We start from the raw sequence: 21,127 nt of genomic DNA, 5'->3' as shown, positions 1-21,127 counted from the left end.
CCACCATATGTATATTTCTCTCCCACCCCCTCCTAATATACAGTCTCCTCCCCACCGTATGTATATATTCTCTCCCCACCGTATGTATATTTCTCTCCCACCCACCCCCTCCTAATGTACAGTCTCCTCCCCACCGTATGTATATATATTCTCCCACCCCCTCCTAATGTACAGTGTCCTCCCCACCGTATGTATATATTCTCTCCCCACCGTATGTATATTTCTCTCCCACCCACCCCCTCCTAATGTACAGTCTCCTCCCCACCGTATGTATATTCTCCCCCCAACGTATGTATATATACCGCCATCTTTCTCCCGGGTTGGTGTGATCACATGACTGACAAAGCCGTGCAGTGATAGGCCAGAAGTCAATTCGATTGCATCCAGGCGCGATTGCTTATCCTGTCTGGGTAGCCCGGATGATGGTTTTTTACATCGAATTTTATACACCGCAATTATGCATCGAATCTTTTTACATTGAATTTTATTATACATTCGAATTTTTTACATTGAATTTTTATTTCACATAGGTAAATTCGGAGCAAAAAAATTCAGATACATGATTTTCAAAGTAATAATTTTCAATGCTATAAATTCGGTGTCTGAAAAAATTCAGATACATTTTTCAAAGTAATTATTTTCAATGCTATAAATTCGGTGTCTGAAAAAATTCAGATACATGTTTTCAAAGTAATTATTTTCAATGCTATAAATTCGGTGTCTGAAAAAATTCAGATACATGTTTTCAAAGTAATTATTTTCAATGCTATAAATTCGGTGTCTGATAAAATTCAAAAATCAGATACATGTTTTCAAAGTAATTATTTTCAATGCTTTAAATTTGGTGTCTGAAAAAATTCAGATACATGTTTTCAAAGTAATTATTTTCAATGCTATAAATTCAATTCAGATACATGTTTTCAAAGTAATTATTTTCAATGCTATAAATTCGGTGTCTGATCAAATTCAAATACTTCTGTCACTCATTTGCTTCCATACTGGCTCTTGTTGTATTTTGTTATCTTGCTTTCCTTCTCTCTCTTCTCTCTCTCTTCTCTCTCTCTCTTCTCTCTCTCTATCTCATCCTCTTCTCTTCTGTCGTTGAATTTGTGGTTCGTTCTTTTTATTTGCCTTTTTCACTTTTCGTGTAGGGCAGTGAGTGGAAGTCCCGTCCCCTCCACGTCGGGGACCAGCACGCCTCGCCGGGGCCGGCGACAGCTCCCCCAGACCCCCGCCACGCTACGCCCCCACGTCACCTATTCCCCCGTGGTCCGTAAGGCTATGCCCACGCCTCCCGGGGTGCCCCAGGGGCGCTTCCCGGCCCGGCCCCCTGGCGCTTTTCTCCGGAGCCCCCCCCAGGGGCCTCCCCCTGCCGGCCCCCCGCCACCCCACCATGGCTCACCTCGTCAGGGTCGCCACCCGCCACCTCGCTGGGGTGACGCGGGAGGAGGGGGGTCTCCATGGAGGGCGACGGTTGCTTCTACAACCAGGACTACGAGCCACGCCACGAGCCGCCCGCCTATGAGCAGAGCCCCGCATAACATTGGGGTCTTGTGCTTGGCACTCCGAGCATGGCACTAACACTGTCACGGTTAGGAGTTTGATTCCTGCTGGGGCCACCCGTTGTGAATGATGTATACAGTCATTCCAAAGCACTTTATGTCCTAGTAATAGAGCTGTGCTATAGAGATGCTGTCATTCATTCATAACTAAACCAAAAGACATTTATAAACAACGTCTTACTAAATGCAGGCTTTCATTTACAACTGAACGGCCATATCACTCGTTTTTGTATTAATTCTCCTAAAAAAATTTGCTAAGCTAGACTAACATGAAAGTTTAAGTGAAAGTACACACTTGAGTAAAAGTCAAAGTTTCTACTTTTAAATGTACTTAAGTAGTAAACTGAACTTTTTTTCTGACTGTCTATATTCTTCTGATAGCAGGTGTTTAATCAAAGATCCCCTGTGGGAGAAGCTGTTGCAGGGGAACAATGGGTTAATTTCATTGGAGGCTTTGTCGTTGGGTTCAGAGAGGAGGATGTGATATTTTTTTGTTAATAAATGTTTAAATATCTATTCAAGTTGTCATTTTTAACTGGAAAAAGTAGCATGTATGGGGGTAATTGTTACTTTACTTGATATTTGAGCTTCACTGCAGAATGGTGTATATTGTGTACAATGTGCACATACACTGAGAATATATTTCAGTGAGGTAGGAGACAGCATGTAAACTTCTGAATTGTTCAATGCGGGACATGCCAATACTCCATTGGTAAAGGGAAGGGTCCTTAAATATGTGGCATTGTATTACTAATCAACCATTTCCTACTGTATTTCCGGTAATGTATGGTCATAGGCAGATAGTGGAGTAGCTCTGGCAGAATACTGGGTACACAGTAAATTCCGCAAAGTAAATTTGACTCAAACTGAGTACATTTCACTCAAACTGAGTAAAATTTCTTTACTCAGTTTGAATCAAATGTACTCAGTTTGAGTCAAATGTACTCTGCGGAATTTACTGTGTAGTACCATTGCATTGGCAGTGTCGGCTAGGCTTCGGGCAACCAAACCTGGCCCAGTGTGTGTGGGTCGCATCTGGGCTGCTTTAGGCAACCCGACGTTCACCGCTTCCGGCAACCCCGGACATGGCCCAGTGTACTCGGGCCGGAATCGGCCAGTCAGTCATTGCCGCCTACTCGGCCAATCCGGACGTTCACCGCTTCCGGCAACCCCGGACCTGGCCCAGTGTACTCGGGCCGGAATCGGCCAGTCAGTCATTGCCGCCTACTTGGCCGACTCTGGCAGCCGGACTTGGGCCGACTAATTTCTTCCGGCCTGCCGGATACAGGCCATTAATGGGCCGGAACTTTTTGGCCACCTGGGTAGTGATAGGTTTAGTTCATTGATCTAGTAATATTTGATGTTGAATATCTTAAGTTGATAGGTTCTTCAGTTCGTTAATGTCTGATATCTTATATCTGTGCTCGTGCAGGCTGCACCCTGTAGGGGGGCCTGGGCGTCTCTCTGTCTGTGTCTCTCTCTGGCTTGTGACCTGATGACCCCGTTGCTGCACCCATCTTGATTTGTTGGTTGTTGGGCTGTAGCTACATCTGGAAGTCATTACCCTCCTAGCTCAAGTTCAAGTTTCAAGTTTCTTTAATAGTTGTCATACAGAAGTACAGAATACTTTTATACAAAATGCTTCTTACTGTTACGCTCCAGAGACTGTGCTAGACAAGATAAGTATGAAATAAAATAGTATAGCATGTAAAATAGAAGTAAAAATAGAGGTCACAGTGTTTAGTATAGACATATGTACAATGTTCGATGCAGAATAGAAGTAACTGAGTTACCATACAATATACAATATACTATGCAATGTACTAATATACAATACTATATAGTGCAGAGCAGAAATGGGATGAGGTACAATTTAGGTACAATTTACAGTAAGGTTGTAGTGCAAATCCTTTACCAATCAATATAAAGTGTAAAGTGTGTTTAGGTGATCTAAAGTGTGGAGAGTGGGTGCTGCAGTGTGTTGTTTGTTTAAGTGAGTGTGTGCGTGTGGGTGTGCTTTGTGCATTTGATGGTTGTTGCATAGTGTTTATTGTTCGTTGAGCAGCCTGATGGCCTGGGGATAGAAGCTTCTTCTGAGTCTTTCTGTGCTCGCCTTAAGACTCCGGTATCGCTTGCCTGACCGCAGCAGTTCAAAGAGGCAGTTGTTCGGGTGGCTGGAGTCCTTGATGATTCTCTTAGCCTTCCCCCTGCACCGCTTGTTGTAAATGTTCTGGAGGGTGGGAAGCCCCCCTCCAATTGTGCGTTCGGCTGAACGTGTCACTCTTTGTAGTCTGCTACGGTCTTGTGCAGTGCTATTCCCAAACCAGGAGGTGATGTTGCCAGTCAGGATGCTCTCTATTGTACATGAGTAGAAGTTCCTAAGGATCTTCTGACTGACTTGGAACTTCCTTAGGCGCCTGAGGAAGTAGAGGCGTTGTCGTGCCTTCTTCACAACACTGTCAATGTGTGTGGTCCATGTCAAGTCCTCGGATATGTGGGCTCCGAGGTACTTGAAACTGTTCACTCTCTCAACCGGTGCCCCGTCGATGCTGAGGGGGCTGTAGTCCTTGACCCCCGACCTCCTGAAGTCCACAATCACATCTTTTGTTTTGCTGACGTTCAGGGAGAGGCAGTTCTCCTGACACCACTGTGACAGATTCTCTACCTCTTCCAGGTAGGCCCTCTCGTCGTTGGCAGAGATCAGGCCCCCTGTGTCAGCCCCCCTTCTTCTGACACAGGCACACACACACACACACACACACACACACACACACACCATACACACGCACAGGCACACACGCACCCATCCCTTTTCTCTTTGTCCATGAGGGTATATAAATCGCTGTCATGTGTGTCTTCATGCTGCGAGAGGCTGAGCCTGTGGGCTGCAGGACTGTTCTCTTCTCTGTGTTCTTGTGATCGACAATAAAGACTCCGTTTGAATACAACTTTGTCGCTTGTGAATCTGTCAGCTGGTCCATACTAATATCAATCCAAAGAACTTGGGTGGGTGGAATTCCCTTCAAAAGGGAGGTGTAGTGGTTACTTCCTGGTCAATAGAGGGTGGCGTCTATACTTTCCGTAGCCGCATTTCTGGCAGACGTTCTCTGATTGGCCGACGCCAGTTTCTACACTGGTTAGGCTTAGGCACTCTTTGAAGTTGGTTAAGGTTAGAGTTTGTCTTAGAGCGTGACGGCAAGTTCTTTCGACGGTTAAGCTTAGGCACTCTTTCGGAGTTGGTTAAGGTTAGAGTTTGTCTTAGAGCATGGCAATAGAACGCCAGGTAGTTTGCAGGCTGTTCGACCCGGAAATGGGCAAAGACACAGCTCGTCACGCTATTGGGCAAACATGTCAGTGGCCAATCAGAGAGCATCAGTCAGTGCCAATCAGAGAACGTCTGCCAGAAATGCGGCTACGGAAAGTATAGACGCAGGGAGGTGTAGTGGTTACTTCCTGGTCTATAGGGAGGTGTAGTGGTTACTTCCTGGTATATAGGGAGGTGTAGTGGTTACGTCCTGGTCAATAGGGAGGTGTAGTGGTTACTTCCTGGTCTATAGGGAGGTGTAGTGGTTACATCCTGGTCTATAGGGAGGTGTAGTGGTTACTTCCTGGTCAATAGGGAGGTGTGTGTGATCTTTTTCCGTAGCCTATGTTTGCGAAGACGCTCTCTGATTGGCTAGCCGCGTACAGCGAAGACCCTCTCTGATTGGTTTAGTGCCAAAGGGTCTCTTCCGCCTTGTACATATACATTCTCTGCTTCAAAGTGGTTATGCTTTGGCCCTCTTTCGAAGTGGGTTATGCTTAGAGTTAGGTTTAGGGTTAAGGTTAAGGTTAAGGTTAAGGTTAAGGTTAAGGTTAAGGTTAAGGTTAGGGTTAGGGAACAACATATCAATTGTTGTTGAATATGCGGAAGAGACCCTTCGGCATAGTGGTTGCGTGTATATTTTCCCTAACGGAGTTGCACTTCCGCGTTCGGTTTGCGCAATGTGATTGGCCACTGACGTTTTTTTCAGCGTCAATCGCGTTACTCCTAACAATCGCGCCAGCAGGCTGTTACCCTAACCCTAACCCTAACCCTAACCTTAACCAACTAACACTAACCCTAACCAACTAACCCTAACCCTAACCCTAACCAACTTCGAAAGAGAGCGACTTCGAAAGAGGCGCCAAGCTTAACGAGTTTGTTAGGAGTAACGCGATTGGCGCTGAAAAAAACGTCAGTGGTCAATCAGATCGTGCAAACCGAACGCGGAAGTGCAACTCCGTTAGGGAAAATATACACGCGTAGTGGTTACGTCATTGCAGTTTCCGGCCGGTCCACCATCTTGAAAACGCAATGTATTTCCCCCTTGCCCATTTCTAAATCATCTCGTTTAAAACAAATAAAGCATGAAAATGTGCATGGTGTACCTTTCTGTGCGTATTCATCCACAATCTATAGCTCAACATGAAAATGAATCAATTAATGTTAAAAAAAAAAAAAAAAAAAAAAATTATTTCAACCAAAAATGCTTAAACAATAATGTTATTGATAGAAGGGAACTCATTTTGTGCACAAATGGAAAGCTTTCCAATGTTCATGAGGCAGAATTGTAAAAAAAATATTTAAAAAAAGAACGGGAATGGTTCTTGTGTGAGGTTTGGTTCTTTCCCCACCACGGGCTTCTTAAAGTACTGTGATGATTGGTCCGCTCCCCACTAACTCGCTCTGTTCCTTTAAGGGATTTCGGTTAATTAATTGCATTCTCCTCTTCAGACGCTTCTTCCTGTAGACGCCGTTTGATTGGTGCTCCCCCAACCACACGCTTGTCAATCTCATCCCGCAGCTGTCACAGCTTGTCATTAAGCATTCCTTTTGTTATATATACCCTGATTCCCCTTTAAGTGTTGTTGGATCGTTTTGATATATTCTCTGCATTTGCCATTCCTTCCGTTGCCTGCTGTTCCCTGTGCTTTGCCTCCCAGGACTCTCAAGAAGTATTCCGCTTGGACAACCCGTTCCCCGTAACGACGCGCTCGCCCTGTTTGATCTGCTCTCTTTACGCACAGCGCCTGGGTGAGTTTTGCAAGACAGTCTTTGACCCTATCATTTTTCGTGTGTGTAAACACTGAAGAGATCCTGTTTTTTGTTCAGTCTGTCTCTCACCCTGTGCCTGTTTTTTGGATTGTTCATTGGGATTTTTTATTGTTTGAACTTTGCTCACTGTGTGTATTCACACCGAAGATATTATCACTTGGATTATTATTGGGACATCGCTCACTGAGTGTATTCGCACCGAAGATTCTATCACTTGGATTGTTGTTGGGACATTGCTCACAGTGTGTATTTACACCGAAGATTCAGTCACTTGGATTATCTGTTTGGGACAAGTCACTTCACCTGTCACCTGTCTGTTCCCAACTGTACTCTGAGCTAACCCGCTCTCTCTCTCTCCCTGTCCCGCTACCACCTCGGAGTACTGCCGAGAGGATTCTGCAGAGCGGCTCTGACGTCACTGTCAGATTCCTCAGACGAACCTCCCCGGGAGAAGCTGCAGAGCAGCAACACTCCTCAAATGCTTGTACCCCAGTCTTTGTCTGTTTTCAACCAAGTTCTTGCTGCTATTCTGTGAAATAAAACAAGCCCTAGCTTTTGGCTAACTCTGAAACTACTCTCTCTGTGTCGTTAGCGTTTGGGGTCGGTGTCAAACCATAACATTACGATCCAACCAACATGACGACCCCAGCCGACACAGAGAGAGTCGTCACCTAGGGCATCGAGGGGGTGGTAAGGCGTGCCCTACGCTTCCATCGCGCTCCAGGCAATGTACCGGTTCACTGTCTCTTTGTCCCCAACTCAGTCCGGTCCCGGGTCCTCCAGTGGGGCCATACCAGCCGGTTCGCCTGCCACCCGGGCGTTCATCGCACGTTCTCCTTCCTGGCTCGTCGATTCTGGTGGCCCACCATGAGGAACAACGTCAAGGAGTTCGTACTGGCCTGCACGGTCTGCGCCCGCAAGAGAGTCAGCACAGCATTGGCAGTCCAGACAGAGTCAACCAAGGAACACAGCCTACAGCTAGACGCGGCTGCAGCTGCTGTACAGGAACTCCGAGAGCAGGTCCTGCTTATTCAGGGGCCCCTGGGGGCTCTGGCTAGCCAGCAGGCTAGTATTCTCCTCCACTTACAAGCGCTGAGTGAAACCATTAACTCCTTGCTTATAACCCCACTTCCTTCAGGAGCCTCGGCCGGAGCATCACCCGCAGCCCTGGCAGGCCCCGCGCTTCCCGATCCCGCACCTCGGGAACCCCGTCTCTCCGAACCACGGCTGTTCGACGGCAACCCAGAGGATTGTGCCACATTCATCATGCAATGTGAGTTGGTTTTTCGTCATCAACCCAGTCGTTTCACTTCAAGAGGAGCCCAAGTGGCCTATATGACTAACTTGCTCTCAGGCCGGGCAGCCCAGTGGGTCACTTCCTCCTGGGCAATGGAGGCAGACTTCTGTTTCTCCTATCCAGACTTCGTGGCTGAGCTCCGCAGGGTGTTCCACCATCCAGCCCGTGGTCTGGACCCTGGAGCCCGGTTGGGTACCTTCCGGCAGGGCAGCGGCGGGGTTACCGACTACGTGCTGGAGTTCAGACTGGCGGCGGTGGAGAGCGGTTGGAACGACCAAGCACTTCGTCTTACCTTCGTGAGGGGGCTCAGTGACGCAGTCAGGGACCAGCTCGCGACCCGGGAGGAACCTGATTCCCTCGAGGACCTGTTCAGCCTCGCCATTCGCATCGACGGACGCCTCCAGGAGAGAAGACGTGAGAGAACCCGACGGGGACCCCCAGACGTACCCCCCGAGGACCACGACCTCGAGGAGGTTTTCAGTACCCCAGACGTACCCCCCGAGGACCACGACCTCGAGGAGGTTTTCAGTACCCCAGACGTACCCCCCGAGTACCACGACCTCGAGAAGGTTTTCAGTGAGTCCAGGGCTCAGGTCTTTCCGCCTCGCCGGCCTTACGACTGTGCCATCGACCTCCGCTCTGGGGCTCCCTTTCCCGGCGGCCGCCTCTACAGTGCTGACCGTCCTGCCCCCTCCGTGACTGGTGGGTTTGTTCCCTCCCGAGCCGTGACCGAGGACGAACCCATGCAGCTGGGATGCAACCGCCTTAGCCCGGCCGAACGGGAGTCCAGGCTCTTCTCCGGCCGTTGCCTCTACTGTGGCCGGGATGGACACCGTGTCTCCAATTGCCGTGCCCGGCCAAGAGGACCAGGCTCGCCGGCACCCCGGGAGATCCTGGTGAGCCGTCTTTCCTGTTCCCCCACCCGTGCACCACCCAACCAACTGGCGGACGTCACCCTAGCCTGGGCGGACCAGCGGGCGACGGTGGGTGCACTCATGGACTCTGGTGCTGATGGGAGTTTCATGGACGTTGGGTTTGCCACCCGGGCCAACATTCCACTTGAGGACATCGAGAGGCCCTTGGAGGTCTTCGCGCTGGATCATCGCCGCCTGGCTGAAGTCACTCAACGCACCTGTCCAGTCCTTCTCACCGTTGCTGGTAACCACGTTGAGAGGCTCCAGTTTTTCGTCACCAGCTCTCCTCTTGTCCCTGTGGTCCTGGGCAGGCCCTGGCTCGCGCTGCACGAGCCCCACATCGCCTGGTCCTCCGGTACCATCAAGGGGTGGAGCTCCTCCTGTCGTGCCCGGTGTCTTCAGGTGCCGTCCAGCCCCCTCACCGGGTCCCAGTCCCCGTCTCCGGCCTCCCTCGCCGGTGCTCTGTCCCCATGCCCGGCCTCCGCTGCCGGGCCCCAGTCCCCGTCTCCGGCCTCCCTCGCCGGTTCTCTGTCCCTGTGCCCGGCCTCCGCTGTCGGGCCCCAGTCCCCGTGCCCGGCCTCCGCTGTCGGGCCCCAGTCCCCGTGCCCGGCCTCCGCTGTCGGGTCCCAGTCCCCGTCTCCGGCCTCCCTCGCCGGTCCTCTGTCCACATCTCCGGTCCCCCTCTCCGGGCCTCTGTCTTTGTCCCCCTCTCCAGTGCCCCTGATCGCCGGCTTCCTTCAGTCCCGTCCGGGCAGGCCGGGGCCGAGTGGGTCGCCGGGTGGCTCCCGTGGAGGGGGGAGTACTGTGAGGTTTGGTTCTTTCCCCACCACGGGCTTCTTAAAGTACTGTGATGATTGGTCCGCTCCCCACTAACTCGCTCTGTTCCTTTAAGGGATTTCGGTTAATTAATTGCATTCTCCTCTTCACACGCTTCTTCCTGTAGACGCCGTTTGATTGGTGCTCCCCCAACCACACGCTTGTCAATCTCATCCCGCAGCTGTCACAGCTTGTCATTAAGCATTCCTTTTGTTATATATACCCTGATTCCCCTTTAAGTGTTGTTGGATCGTTTTGATATATTCTCTGCATTTGCCGTTCCTTCCGTTGCCTGCTGTTCCCTGTGCTTTGCCTCCCAGGACTCTCAAGAAGTATTCCGCTTGGACAACCCGTTCCCCGTAACGACGCGCTCGCCCTGTTTGATCTGCTCTCTTTACGCACAGCGCCTGGGTGAGTTTTGCAAGACAGTCTTTGACCCTATCATTTTTCGTGTGTGTAAACACTGAAGAGATCCTGTTTTTTGTTCAGTCTGTCTCTCACCCTGTGCCTGTTTTTTGGATTGTTCATTGGGATTTTTTATTGTTTGAACTTTGCTCACTGTGTGTATTCACACCGAAGATATTATCACTTGGATTATTATTGGGACATCGCTCACTGAGTGTATTCGCACCGAAGATTCTATCACTTGGATTGTTGTTGGGACATTGCTCACAGTGTGTATTTACACCGAAGATTCAGTCACTTGGATTATCTGTTTGGGACAAGTCACTTCACCTGTCACCTGTCTGTTCCCAACTGCACTCTGAGCTAACCCGCTCTCTCTCTCTCCCTGTCCCGCTACCACCTCGGAGTACTGCCGAGAGGATTCTGCAGAGCGGCTCTGACGTCACTGTCAGATTCCTCAGACGAACCTCCCCGGGAGAAGCTGCAGAGCAGCAACACTCCTCAAATGCTTGTATCCCAGTCTTTGTCTGTTTTCAACCAAGTTCTTGCTGCTATTCTGTGAAATAAAACAAGCCCTAGTTTTTGGCTAACTCTGAAACTACTCTCTGTGTTGTTAGCGTTTGGGGTCGGTGTCAAACCATAACATCTTGTATAGTAAATAGATGGATATAGCAAGATAGCATAAGGATATATAGTATAACTGTATATTGTATAGTATTGTATAGTAGTGTAGAAGGGTGGATTATCCCTGCTTATGGGAGTAGTGATACACAGCCACCTGGTAGCAGGATACAATAGAGTTGGATCTATCTGTACCCCCGTCTTTGGCCCGGAACGTTGTTCTGGAGGGCGTGCAGCAGGAGTGGATGGGGCCCAGGATTTACTAACCTGGGGAATGGTACTCTGGTCTTCCTCGCCTTCCAAGGCGGTCAGCAGTAGCTCCCCACACACTCTCACTTCCCCCAGTACCTCCGTCAGCCCTCCCACACCCGGTGACTGTCAGTTCAATAGTGTTATTGGGCTTCCCTTTAAGCAGTACCCTTCCTCGACCACCTGTATAGACCCTTACTGAATATGCTGTGAATGGGGTGGAAGGGTTAAATAATTATACCACTCACAAGTATTTACCCGGTGGTTAGGTTAGCATAGGATCAGAAACAGACACACACAGTGCTCCCAATTACGTATACTTTATATAAAAGCCTGGTCAGTTATCAGTTACAAGTTGTACTTCAGATGATTCATATAGCATGTATTCATAAACGGCACCGGGTGCTCTCACTTGTATTGTAGGGGAACACTATTCCCATCATAGGCACCGCGTGCTCAATACATTAATAATAACCCCGCTTGGATTAGGGGAGACCCAGGCACAAAGTAGGTAGTTCATTGGGAATTCAATAACATCACAATAATACAAAAATACAAAAGAAACCAGTTAACTGTGGGCCCACGTTACCAAATAAAACCTACTCTAAAGCCGCTTATAATGTTTGGGGTACCCCTTGACCAGTGATGCCAGTAACGCGTTACTAAGTAACGCGTTATTGTAATCTGATTACTTTTCCCCGAAAATAGTAATCTAACGCGTTAATCTTTAAAAGCCAGTAATCTGATTGCAATTACTTGTCCAAGTGGCTGTGCGTTACTATTTCGTTACTATCTCATCATAAATTCATAATGCAGGCGGAATGCAGTATTTTATTTCGTTTTCGACAGTCAAAAATACATTTTGAGCTGTTTTTCTTATTTGGGAGTGACGTCGTGTGGCAGTGAAAGGGTTACACAAGAATGTGTTCCGCGGCGTGACTGGACCCTCTGTCTGTGAGTGACTCTGCTTTGGTCCAATCACATTCCCCATCCACAGTCTGCGAATCAGAGGCAGAGTAGGGCGGGTCTTCACAGCACGTCATGTGACATATGCGCCAATTGTGTGACAGCAGGGCTCCGTCGTTACAGCCTCGTCTGCACGGAGAATCAGAATTCCACCCCAAAACGCTTGTCTAAACGCAAAATTAAAAGTGAAACCGCAAGACGACTTTTGCGGTTTCTGTTCAGACTTCCATCCCAAAACGCTCGTCTAAACGTAGCCTCAGTCACTACTTCACGTTTGTGTCAGCTAAGCCGGGTGAAAAAAACATTCATATGCGGAGGAAACAAAATACTGTCTACCGCTAAAAACAGCACATCCAATTGCATTGAAAGCATCTGGAATCACAACACTAGCCGACGCTTCGACTAGGTACAGGAGGACTCGGAGGTCCAACAGCAAAAGAGAGAGATTGTTTCTTTCCCTTTTGATTAATGTATATTTGATGGTGGCAGAGCAAAAGCTCTTATTTGCCAGATTTACAGTTAATTTACATGTTAAAGAGAGACTGATTGTATGTTTATAGAGAGACATTTATAAAAACAATTTAATAGTTACAGTTGATATAATTGAATAGTTCAGCCTGCATTTGTTAGATGTGATACACTGGTTTTGTAAAACCACTGGCTGGCTGCTCTAATGCTGTGAGCATCATAGACTGTTGCTTTACCATACTTGATGGTACAGAAGCTGAAGCACTAGTTTAACAATTTACGTTATGTGCAGAGAAACAAGTTAAAAACAATTTATGCACTTTCAATAAAGCGTTTAAAAAAAAACTGTTGGGGGAACGACGACAACTTCGTAACCTAGTTACTTTCAAAGTAACTAAGTTACTCTGATAATCAAGTAATCAGTAAAGTAACTTAGATTACTTTTTAAAGGAGTAATCAGTAATCAGTAAGTGGCATCACTGCCCTTGACACTGGTCGTTAGCGTTCGCTTGAATGGATATTGCTGTGGGCACACGAGGTACCGTTCGTACATAGCCAAGATGGCGGACCCACTCTCATCACCTCTCGTCCAGGTGACAAGATGGCGTCGGGCGATCCCGCGAGCACAGCCAGCGGGCTGGGATGAACAGCATGGGCAGTGGTGAAACTGGAGGAGCGTGCTGTGTTGTGGCGACCTCTGCTGGTGGGGCGAGGCGTCCTCTGCGGCGTCGGGGAGACGTCCACTGCTGGCTGCTGTTTGATGCTGGCGCGCTCCAATACTGTTTGGCTACCCTAAACACAGCTAAACTGTGGGTCTTAGTGCACCCTCCTGCTATCGTCTGTAATACTAACGCAACGTGGCTGTATGCACCACCGGTCTTCAGCGCCGCGCGCCCGGTAGTATACTGGAGTCAATATAGCCGTTAGCAGCATGCTAATACACCGCACACACTGCTACTATAACCCGTTATCTATGGACGTTAGTCCTTCTTTCCGTATCGCTTACTCACACACTATCGCTGGTACTTCTAGGATAACACGTCAACTAGCAAGTACTCCTTATCACCCGTCGCTCTCCAACGGGGCTCTTCAACATAACTTCTCCAACGGGGCTCTTCCTGAGCACACGCCCGCTGCGACCGCTTCCTGTTGCTCCGGTCCCCAGGTAATCATCTCTTCCTCGTTGCTTCTCTCTCTCCTCCACTCCACCTGCCACCACTGCCACCACTGCCCCCTGCTGGCAACCGCAACTGATCCCACTATAGGACCACTCCAGAAAGGGAGAAAGATGCTTCAATGTTATGTTAGTGATCCATAATGAAGCCGGAGAAGAGTAGCACCTCACCTCGTTATTAGTCCGGGCGAGATATCAAAAGGAACACTGTTTATCACACTTTATACACACACAGGGGAAGTAACAGTTAGTCAGCACTTCTGAATACTTAGCAGAATATTCAGGATGCTACAGTAGTGTACATAAGACCCAGTGCCTCATCCGTAGCTAACATTGTATTGCACTATCGCAGGACCTTAGCATGTCTTTACCATGCTTTTTTACGGTATACCTGTTATGTCTTATTCTTATTACTTGTATTATTGCACAATCGCTGCGGGCATGACCACCCGCATTTCACTGTATGCTTGTATGCCGTGACAAATAAAACTCTTGACTTGACTTGAATAGCTGATAATCCATTTTCCCCAATGATCAGACCACACCTCCCTATTCCACAGCAGTTTAGAACTAGTTTGCAACTTGGATTCATAGACGCTACCAACAAAGAAGTGCGCCATGCAAACAAGAAACCACATCATCATCATCATCATCAAACCTTTACAGTCTTGACGGTCTTCCTGGCCTCTTGTAGCTCCTTCTCTCTCTTCCGCACGGTGTTTCCTGATGTCTGCCGTATGTCGACCAAATACCGCTGTACAGAAAGGAAATGTTTTTCTTTTAAATCATCATCATTTTATGGAATAACAGTCATAGTGATTACTGTCATATTACATCTGTTGAAGCTGCTTTGCGATGTAGAAACATCGTCAACTACTGTCATAAGAACACGTCTGTTGAGGCCGCTGGGTGGCGCAGCGGACATTGCGCTCGTCACCAACGCAAGAGACACCGGGTTCAAATCCGGCTGTCGGCGTTGCCTCCAGCTTGGGCCGGCCATCATACTAACTCAATTGGCAGAGTTAGAGGGTGGAAGTAAATGGGTGGTAGTCTGATCGTTGTAAACAGCGACTCCTACAGGTCGGTCAGGGCGCCTGCACAGCAGAGACAGGAAATGGCGGGGGTAGTGTGAGCCTCCCACACGTTACACCTCGCCAATGAGAGTCCGCGCTGGTAGATGAAAAGATGTGACAGGCTGCCTCCTTGTGTATCGGAGGGGACACGTAATGCAAGGCTTCTATCCTCCCTACAACCGGCCAGTGGGGGGCATATGCGAGCAATGTTCAAGACAGGGGAGGGGAGAATTGGCACAGTGGATTTGGGATGGGAGAAAAATAGGAAAAAGTGGATAAAAAAAATAACACGTCTTGTTGTTTTAGTTTGTATGTGATATACCGAGAGACTGGTCGTTATGTACCTGTTTCTCGGTCCTTTCCGCTGCAGCAGAGACTGTATGGTGGCCTTTGTGTTCATCCACGGAGCACAGGTAACAGATGCTCTTCTGATCGGTGCGACAGAAGACATCCAGGACTCTGTCGTGCTGCGGGCAGATCCTCTCCTGCAGTCTCTCAGAGGCGTCCACCAGCGTGTGCTTCTTGAAGGCGGGAGACTCGCGGTGTGGCAGTAGGTTGGTCTCGCAGTAGGAGGCCCGACACACCAGGCAGGACCGCAGGGCTATCTGCCTCCTCCCAGTGCAGACATCACAGGCCACGTCTCCAGGTCCGGCGTAGCGTTTAGCGGGAGGGGCGGCCTTCAGAGGTCCTCCTGAGGTCTGCAGCTTCTCCACCAGCCCTGCCAGCAGCGTGCTGGTCTTCAGGACAGGCCTGGGCTGGAAGGTCTGCCTGCACAGAGGACAGCTGTACACCCCTCTCTGGTCGTCCTGGTCCCAGGAGCCCTCGATACAACCTGATTGATTGATTGATGACTTTATTAACAGATTGCAGAATGGGTACAATACAGTACGGCTCAATACACACAATTGTTAAGGGGATGCAGACCAGAGAAAGACTTTTGTCTTGTTTACATCAGGGTCCCCCATTTTCAATTCATAGTGACATACACAACATACATGACATCATGACATTTATGGCATAGGGACATACATGACATACAGGTATATAAGTACTGTTACATTTTTGTGACATATACGATATGAATAGAATAGAATAGAAATACTTTTATTATCCCATGGGAAATTTGACACTGCAAATCGCTCAACATTTAAACATTTAGACAGGACAGGTCACGAATTAGAATAATAACAAAAATCAAATCAAGTTGCCTAGGATAAGAGTAGAGTAAAATAGAATACAAATGGAATAAAATATACAGTAAATAAATACAGTAAAAATATACTGAGCATGGGGGAAGGGGGGGGGTACAGGTAGCAAAAACAACACAAGCAGTGTAAACAAATTGGTCAATATAATTAACTATCTAACTAACTGAAATATATATTTACAGTATTCAGTGTCACATAAGGTGCAGTATGCATCAGGTAGTGTTATTGTCCTCCTTGGGTTCCTACTGTATATATATGCAAATATACAGTACTGTTACCCAGAGATCCTAACAGAAAATATATACATACGGTACCTCTGCAGTAACTGTGTCCACAGGAAAGAGTGACCGGTTCGTTCAATAACTGAAGACAGACAGAACAGGACAAATGATCCTGGTCCCACTCTGCTCCCTGTTCAGCCATTTCTGCACAGTCCCTCCCTCGCGTCTGTCTGAGTGGCCTTATTTTTTTCTGTCGCCGCATTTTGCAGAGACGCTCTCTGATTGGCCACTTCATGTGACATGTGCGCCCAATCGTGTGACGCCTGTTTCTACACCGGTTAAGCTTAGGGTTTGTCTTAGAGCAGGGCGATAGAACACCAGCCCTGATTCCAAACTCTAACCTTAACCAACTTCGAAAGAGTCGCCTAAGCTTAACCAGTGATAAACTAGGCGTTAGGTAGTTTGCAGACTGTTAGACCCGGAAATGGGCAAAGACACAGCTCGTCACGCGATTGGGCGCACATACACAGAGAGCGTCTCCGCAAAATGCGGCTACGGAAAAAAATAACGCGTTTGAGTTGGAGTTAGGTTCTCATTTCCTGTGGCTGAGTTGGGTTTCGTTTACTCCAAACCGGAGGAGGAGCTTCCAGTCTGTGACGGTAGGCGTGTTCGAGATGGATTTCGGTTCTCCTCAAAAGTAGACGAGAGTAGCCGAGTGCAGCAGGGGGAGGAGTCAGAACGTCGGACACTTCATAAATAAATGTAATAAAAAAAGTCAATCAACGAACTCGATTCTTGTACCGGATCTCCTCTCTGGTAAACAAGAATACCCTGAAGACTCTGGCAGGAGCACTCATTCAAGGGTACTACGACTATGCTTGCACCTCATGGTACCAAAGCACCTCAAAGGCACTAAAAACCAAATTACAAACATCTCAAAACAAACTAGTCAGACTACTGCTAGACCTGACTCCTAGAACCCACCTCACCCCTGCACACTTTGCCAACCTAGGGTGGCTTAGAGTAGACGACAGAGTACAGTGATAATGCATATTCTTTTATTGACCTTGAAAGATGAGGAGAGGGTGTTAGCAATCACATATTTATTACAGAGTGAATATTCAATATTACATAGTATTTACACAAACAGCTGAGAGTGGACAGTTCAACTTAGCTTGGTGAGGGCAGAGCAGAAGTCTGTCCCCGGTCCGAATCACATTGTAATTTTTATAGTCAGCTGGTTGGTGTTCTGAGCGAATGAGGTGGCTTTCTTCCAAATTAGCATGAAGAAAGGTTCAGGGCTTTAAACAATGTATATATAAGGTAAACAGTTGAAATGACAAGGGTCTAGAATTACATCTGTCTCCTGGTAGTTTCAGACAGCTGGGGTCATGGTGACACATAGGCCTGTTTTAATACCATATCATAATAACACATTTTAATGGTACACACATTTGTAGATATCTTATGGTTCTTACAATAGATAAATGGATTGATTCATAGGCATTATACATTATTCTAGATCCTGACAATGCTCCCTGTCAGTGGTCAGCCAAAACCGTCACCTCATCAGTTCTTGGGCCTCTGGGGCTGTGTGGCTTTTTACCAACAGCTGCAGTGACCCTTCCGGTAACAAATAGATTGTGACACCTCAGTCAGGCCACAGACATGCTCAAATAAATACAGGCTGAGACCTGATAATAGGAAGATATGAATAAATGTATTTAGGGACATAAATACATTGATTTTATCCCACAATCCCCCCTTTCACATCATTAATGATGTGAACAACCTAAAGATATAAAACAAAATGACCAAAACTCTCAGAACACCAACCATAATGATATGGAAAAAACCTCCAACCCTTTGTATGAGCGCGAAAACCCCTGCGGCCAGCTGTTACTTTTGCAGGGGAAACTCTTACTCACCATCCCACTGGCCTTAGCGATCGTATTCCTCAGAATACACAAAGTGTAACTGAGGGGTACAATTCCCTGACTGTATTGATAAGTATGGTATCATTAAACCACTACCTGCTTTATGTACTTTAAATACTGGCCACACAGTACATTATGTAGATATGATGAACACTTTCCCACCTGATGAAACGAAGTCCACACAAATGTATAAATCGAATATTTTATATAGCAAAGGGTATATACAACGTTCACTTAATGACATTTATGATTTGAATGCACTTGTAAGGCAAATGAGTATTCGTAGGTAAATCAACATTGAATGTCCAATCTCTGGTTACGCAGGGAGCAAGTATACAACCTGGTTCTTTAGGGAACTATAGCGATGGTACTTAAATGATTATAGCTGGATACACTAAAGGGGGGTCCCGCTGGTTGTAAGACAGTAGGGGGGGGGGTTAGGAGGGCCGCTGGCGATATCCCATCTGGCCGACGATTTCTTGGGAGAATTCAGAGTGCTGAACACGGTGCCCACAGAACCTCGGTCCGCAGATGAATACAGCTGGGCCCTCTTGTAGACGGTAGTTGCCGGTCCACAACGAAGAGACGTGAGGCGACCTCACTCGGGGTAGAGCGCCGTCTCACCTGGACTCCTCTCGGGGGGGTAGTTCCAACACTCAGCAGTGTTGGCTGTTATCCATGGCATAATCAAAGCACCCAAAGCACGTAGATAATCCAAGCCGTGTAGGGCTCGTCGTCGTCCGGGTAAAGTAATCCAATGTACAGGTCCACTCGTCCTGGCCCAGAGCTCCTCGGATGCAAGCACCACACGTGGTCTGCCCAGCCTGGTTAAGACTCCAGATAACGTCAGGAACGATGGGGGTACTGCTCACTTTATAACTCTAACCGAACGATGCACCATACATAATAGACTATTATTAACTTAATAGAAATACGTCCCACTCGACGGTATAGTGCCAAACTATGACAATTCAACTATTAATCCACACGATGTCTCAATGCCTATTCTGAGGCCAAGTAGGCCATACTGCACCGCACGTGCGTCGTGGGTGAGGCTTCACGTCTGTTACTAGGTTGGAGGGTAAAGGACTAATGGACTAAAAGAAAGTTCTACTTTACTTGCGCCATATATATATGCGCTGTGAACAAATAGTACCATTCGTATTTCGCCAGACGTATTCCTACGCGGAACCGGGCTTGTAACGACATGTTCGTCGGCACGATTGAACTTGAACCAAGGGGCTTGGCTGCTGGCGCCAGGTTCTCGTCCAATGGTAGAATGAAACTATTATGGGCTGTTTAGTAGACTAAAGGGATATTCAGTGTATATGTACAAGGAATATACAGGGGATATCAAACGATATACAAATACTATTAAATATATATCCATAAATAAATATATATATTCGGTTTAATCTGATCCTTCACAACAGCCGCCCCCTAATTAGTCCCACCTAATTAGCTAAGCAGAGACAGATTAACCGCACTGTCTACCACTCAAGGTCCGCTGTAAGGGTCAGTCAACTCACAAAGTCGTGGGGTCATGGTCGTCATCGATAGTGTCTGGGAGTCTGGGCAGTTCAATTAGCCTCGCCACGGGTCGTGTGTAAGTTCGCCCTTGGACGAGCACCTCAGCTGCTCGGACCTTGCCATCGGAACCGCAGCAGGGGCTTGTCCTCCTCCACTAGTCTCACCTGCAGGAACATCCCGTTGATATCCCCGCTGATAGCCACCTTGTCCTGGCGGAAGCGCAGTAGCATGCCTAGTAGAGAGGGGCCGAGTGTGGGGCCGGGCAAGAGCTCTTTATTCAGATTTTGGGATCCGATCTGGTAGCTGCAGTTAAACACAATGCGATCCTTGCCGTTGTGGTGGACCTTGTGGTACGGCACGTACCATGATTCGGTCGTCTGATCGGCCTCTTTAATGTCAATCTTTGTCACGTGTCCCGCTGTGATTAGCTTCTCAATCTCAGCGCGGTACACACTCTCTTGAGCGGGGTCTTTGGCTAGGCGCCGCTCTGTGTTCAATAGATACCGCTCCGTGGCGTCTTTCTTTGCGTGAAAGGTGGGCATTCCCTCTCGCCTCAGGAGTCGAGTTGCGTATCTCATCACTCCGCCGACTGTGACTCTCTTTGTCCCTTGCTCGAGGAGGTTGATGGCGTAAATGTCTTCTTTAGAACGAATGTCTTTCTTTTCGTTCTTAAAGGGCATTGTCTCTAGTGTCCATAGCCTCTCGACATGCTGCAGGAGAGTGGTGTCTTCTTCTGTCGCTCTGGAGTGGAGGCAGCTAGTGGCTGCTGTTCGGTTGAGAGATTTAGCGAGGGGGCCTTGTAGTGTCCACCCTAGGCGGGTCTCGACTGCTGCAGGACAGCCTCGGGGTCCGGTATGGACCCGGTCTATCGGGACTATAAGGTCTGCATGGTCGGAGCCTATCAGCAGGGTCGGGGTGGCGCCGTCTATGAGCGGGATAGGTAGTTGACGCAGGTGCACATATTTATCCATCAGCTTGGCGATGGGGTAGGTGTACTGCGATAGTCCTATTTCTTGGCTGGTGAAAGCATTTGTAATCCTATACCGTCGCTCTGGCTGCCCGCTTGCTGCGATAGTGAAGGAGACCTTCTCGCCCTTTATCGTCTTTAAATCTCTTCTTATTGTCCGAATCGTCATTTGGTTCTCGCTCCCCCGCAGTCCCAGCTGGGCCGCGGCGGACGCGAGCAGAAGGGTCTTCTCTGACCCGTCATCAAGGACGGCGTAAGTGTCCATGACTTTATCTTGGTAGCTCAATGTTACACGGACTACCTTTAAGAGCACTTGGGCGCCGCTGCTGCTGGCGGGGTCAATGTACATGACACTTGCCTTGGTGCTGCTCGATGGTGCAGGTGCAGGCTTTCTTCTGTTACTGTCGTGTAGGACATCTAGGTGGGCTCCGTCACACCGACTGCACCTCTTCTTTAGGCGGCACTCGGCTGCCATGTGACTGCGCGCACATCGGTAACAGCGCCTGTTGGACTTTATCCATTGACTCACTTCTTCTGCATTCATCTTTGTGAACAGGTCACATTATGACAGCCAGTGTTCCTTCTCGCAGTACGGGCACACCATCTTCCACTTCTCTTTTCTCGAGGGGGTACTGTGGTTCT

At 48.2% G+C, this 21,127-nt stretch overlaps 2 protein-coding genes across 2 annotated transcripts in view; one reads left to right on the top strand and one right to left on the bottom strand.

Moving 5' to 3' along the window:
* The window catches only part of LOC311227572 (tripartite motif-containing protein 16-like), a gene marked incomplete at both ends in the record, with an annotated part of 64,372 nt that extends 48,119 nt beyond the window's left edge, over nucleotides 1–16,253 (bottom strand). Inside the window, 2 exons of the mRNA XM_084313292.1 lie at nucleotides 14,953–15,454; nucleotides 16,145–16,253. Of these exons, the coding sequence (XP_084169418.1) occupies nucleotides 14,953–15,454; nucleotides 16,145–16,253 (611 nt within the window). The remainder of the gene's footprint in view (nucleotides 1–14,952; nucleotides 15,455–16,144) is intronic.
* Nucleotides 1–21,127, top strand: part of LOC311226705 (zeta-sarcoglycan-like) — a gene marked incomplete at both ends in the record, with an annotated part of 330,059 nt that overhangs the window by 266,453 nt on the left and 42,479 nt on the right. The gene's annotated exons all lie outside the window — the stretch shown is intronic.

The sequence above is a fragment of the Notolepis coatsorum genome (genome assembly GCF_963971535.1).
Source record: "Notolepis coatsorum genome assembly, chromosome: 4".
In the NCBI taxonomy this organism is placed as follows: Eukaryota; Metazoa; Chordata; class Actinopteri; order Aulopiformes; family Paralepididae; genus Notolepis; species Notolepis coatsorum.
The sequence above is the reverse complement of the archived record's forward strand: the minus strand, read 5'-3'. Positions and strand labels throughout refer to the sequence as shown.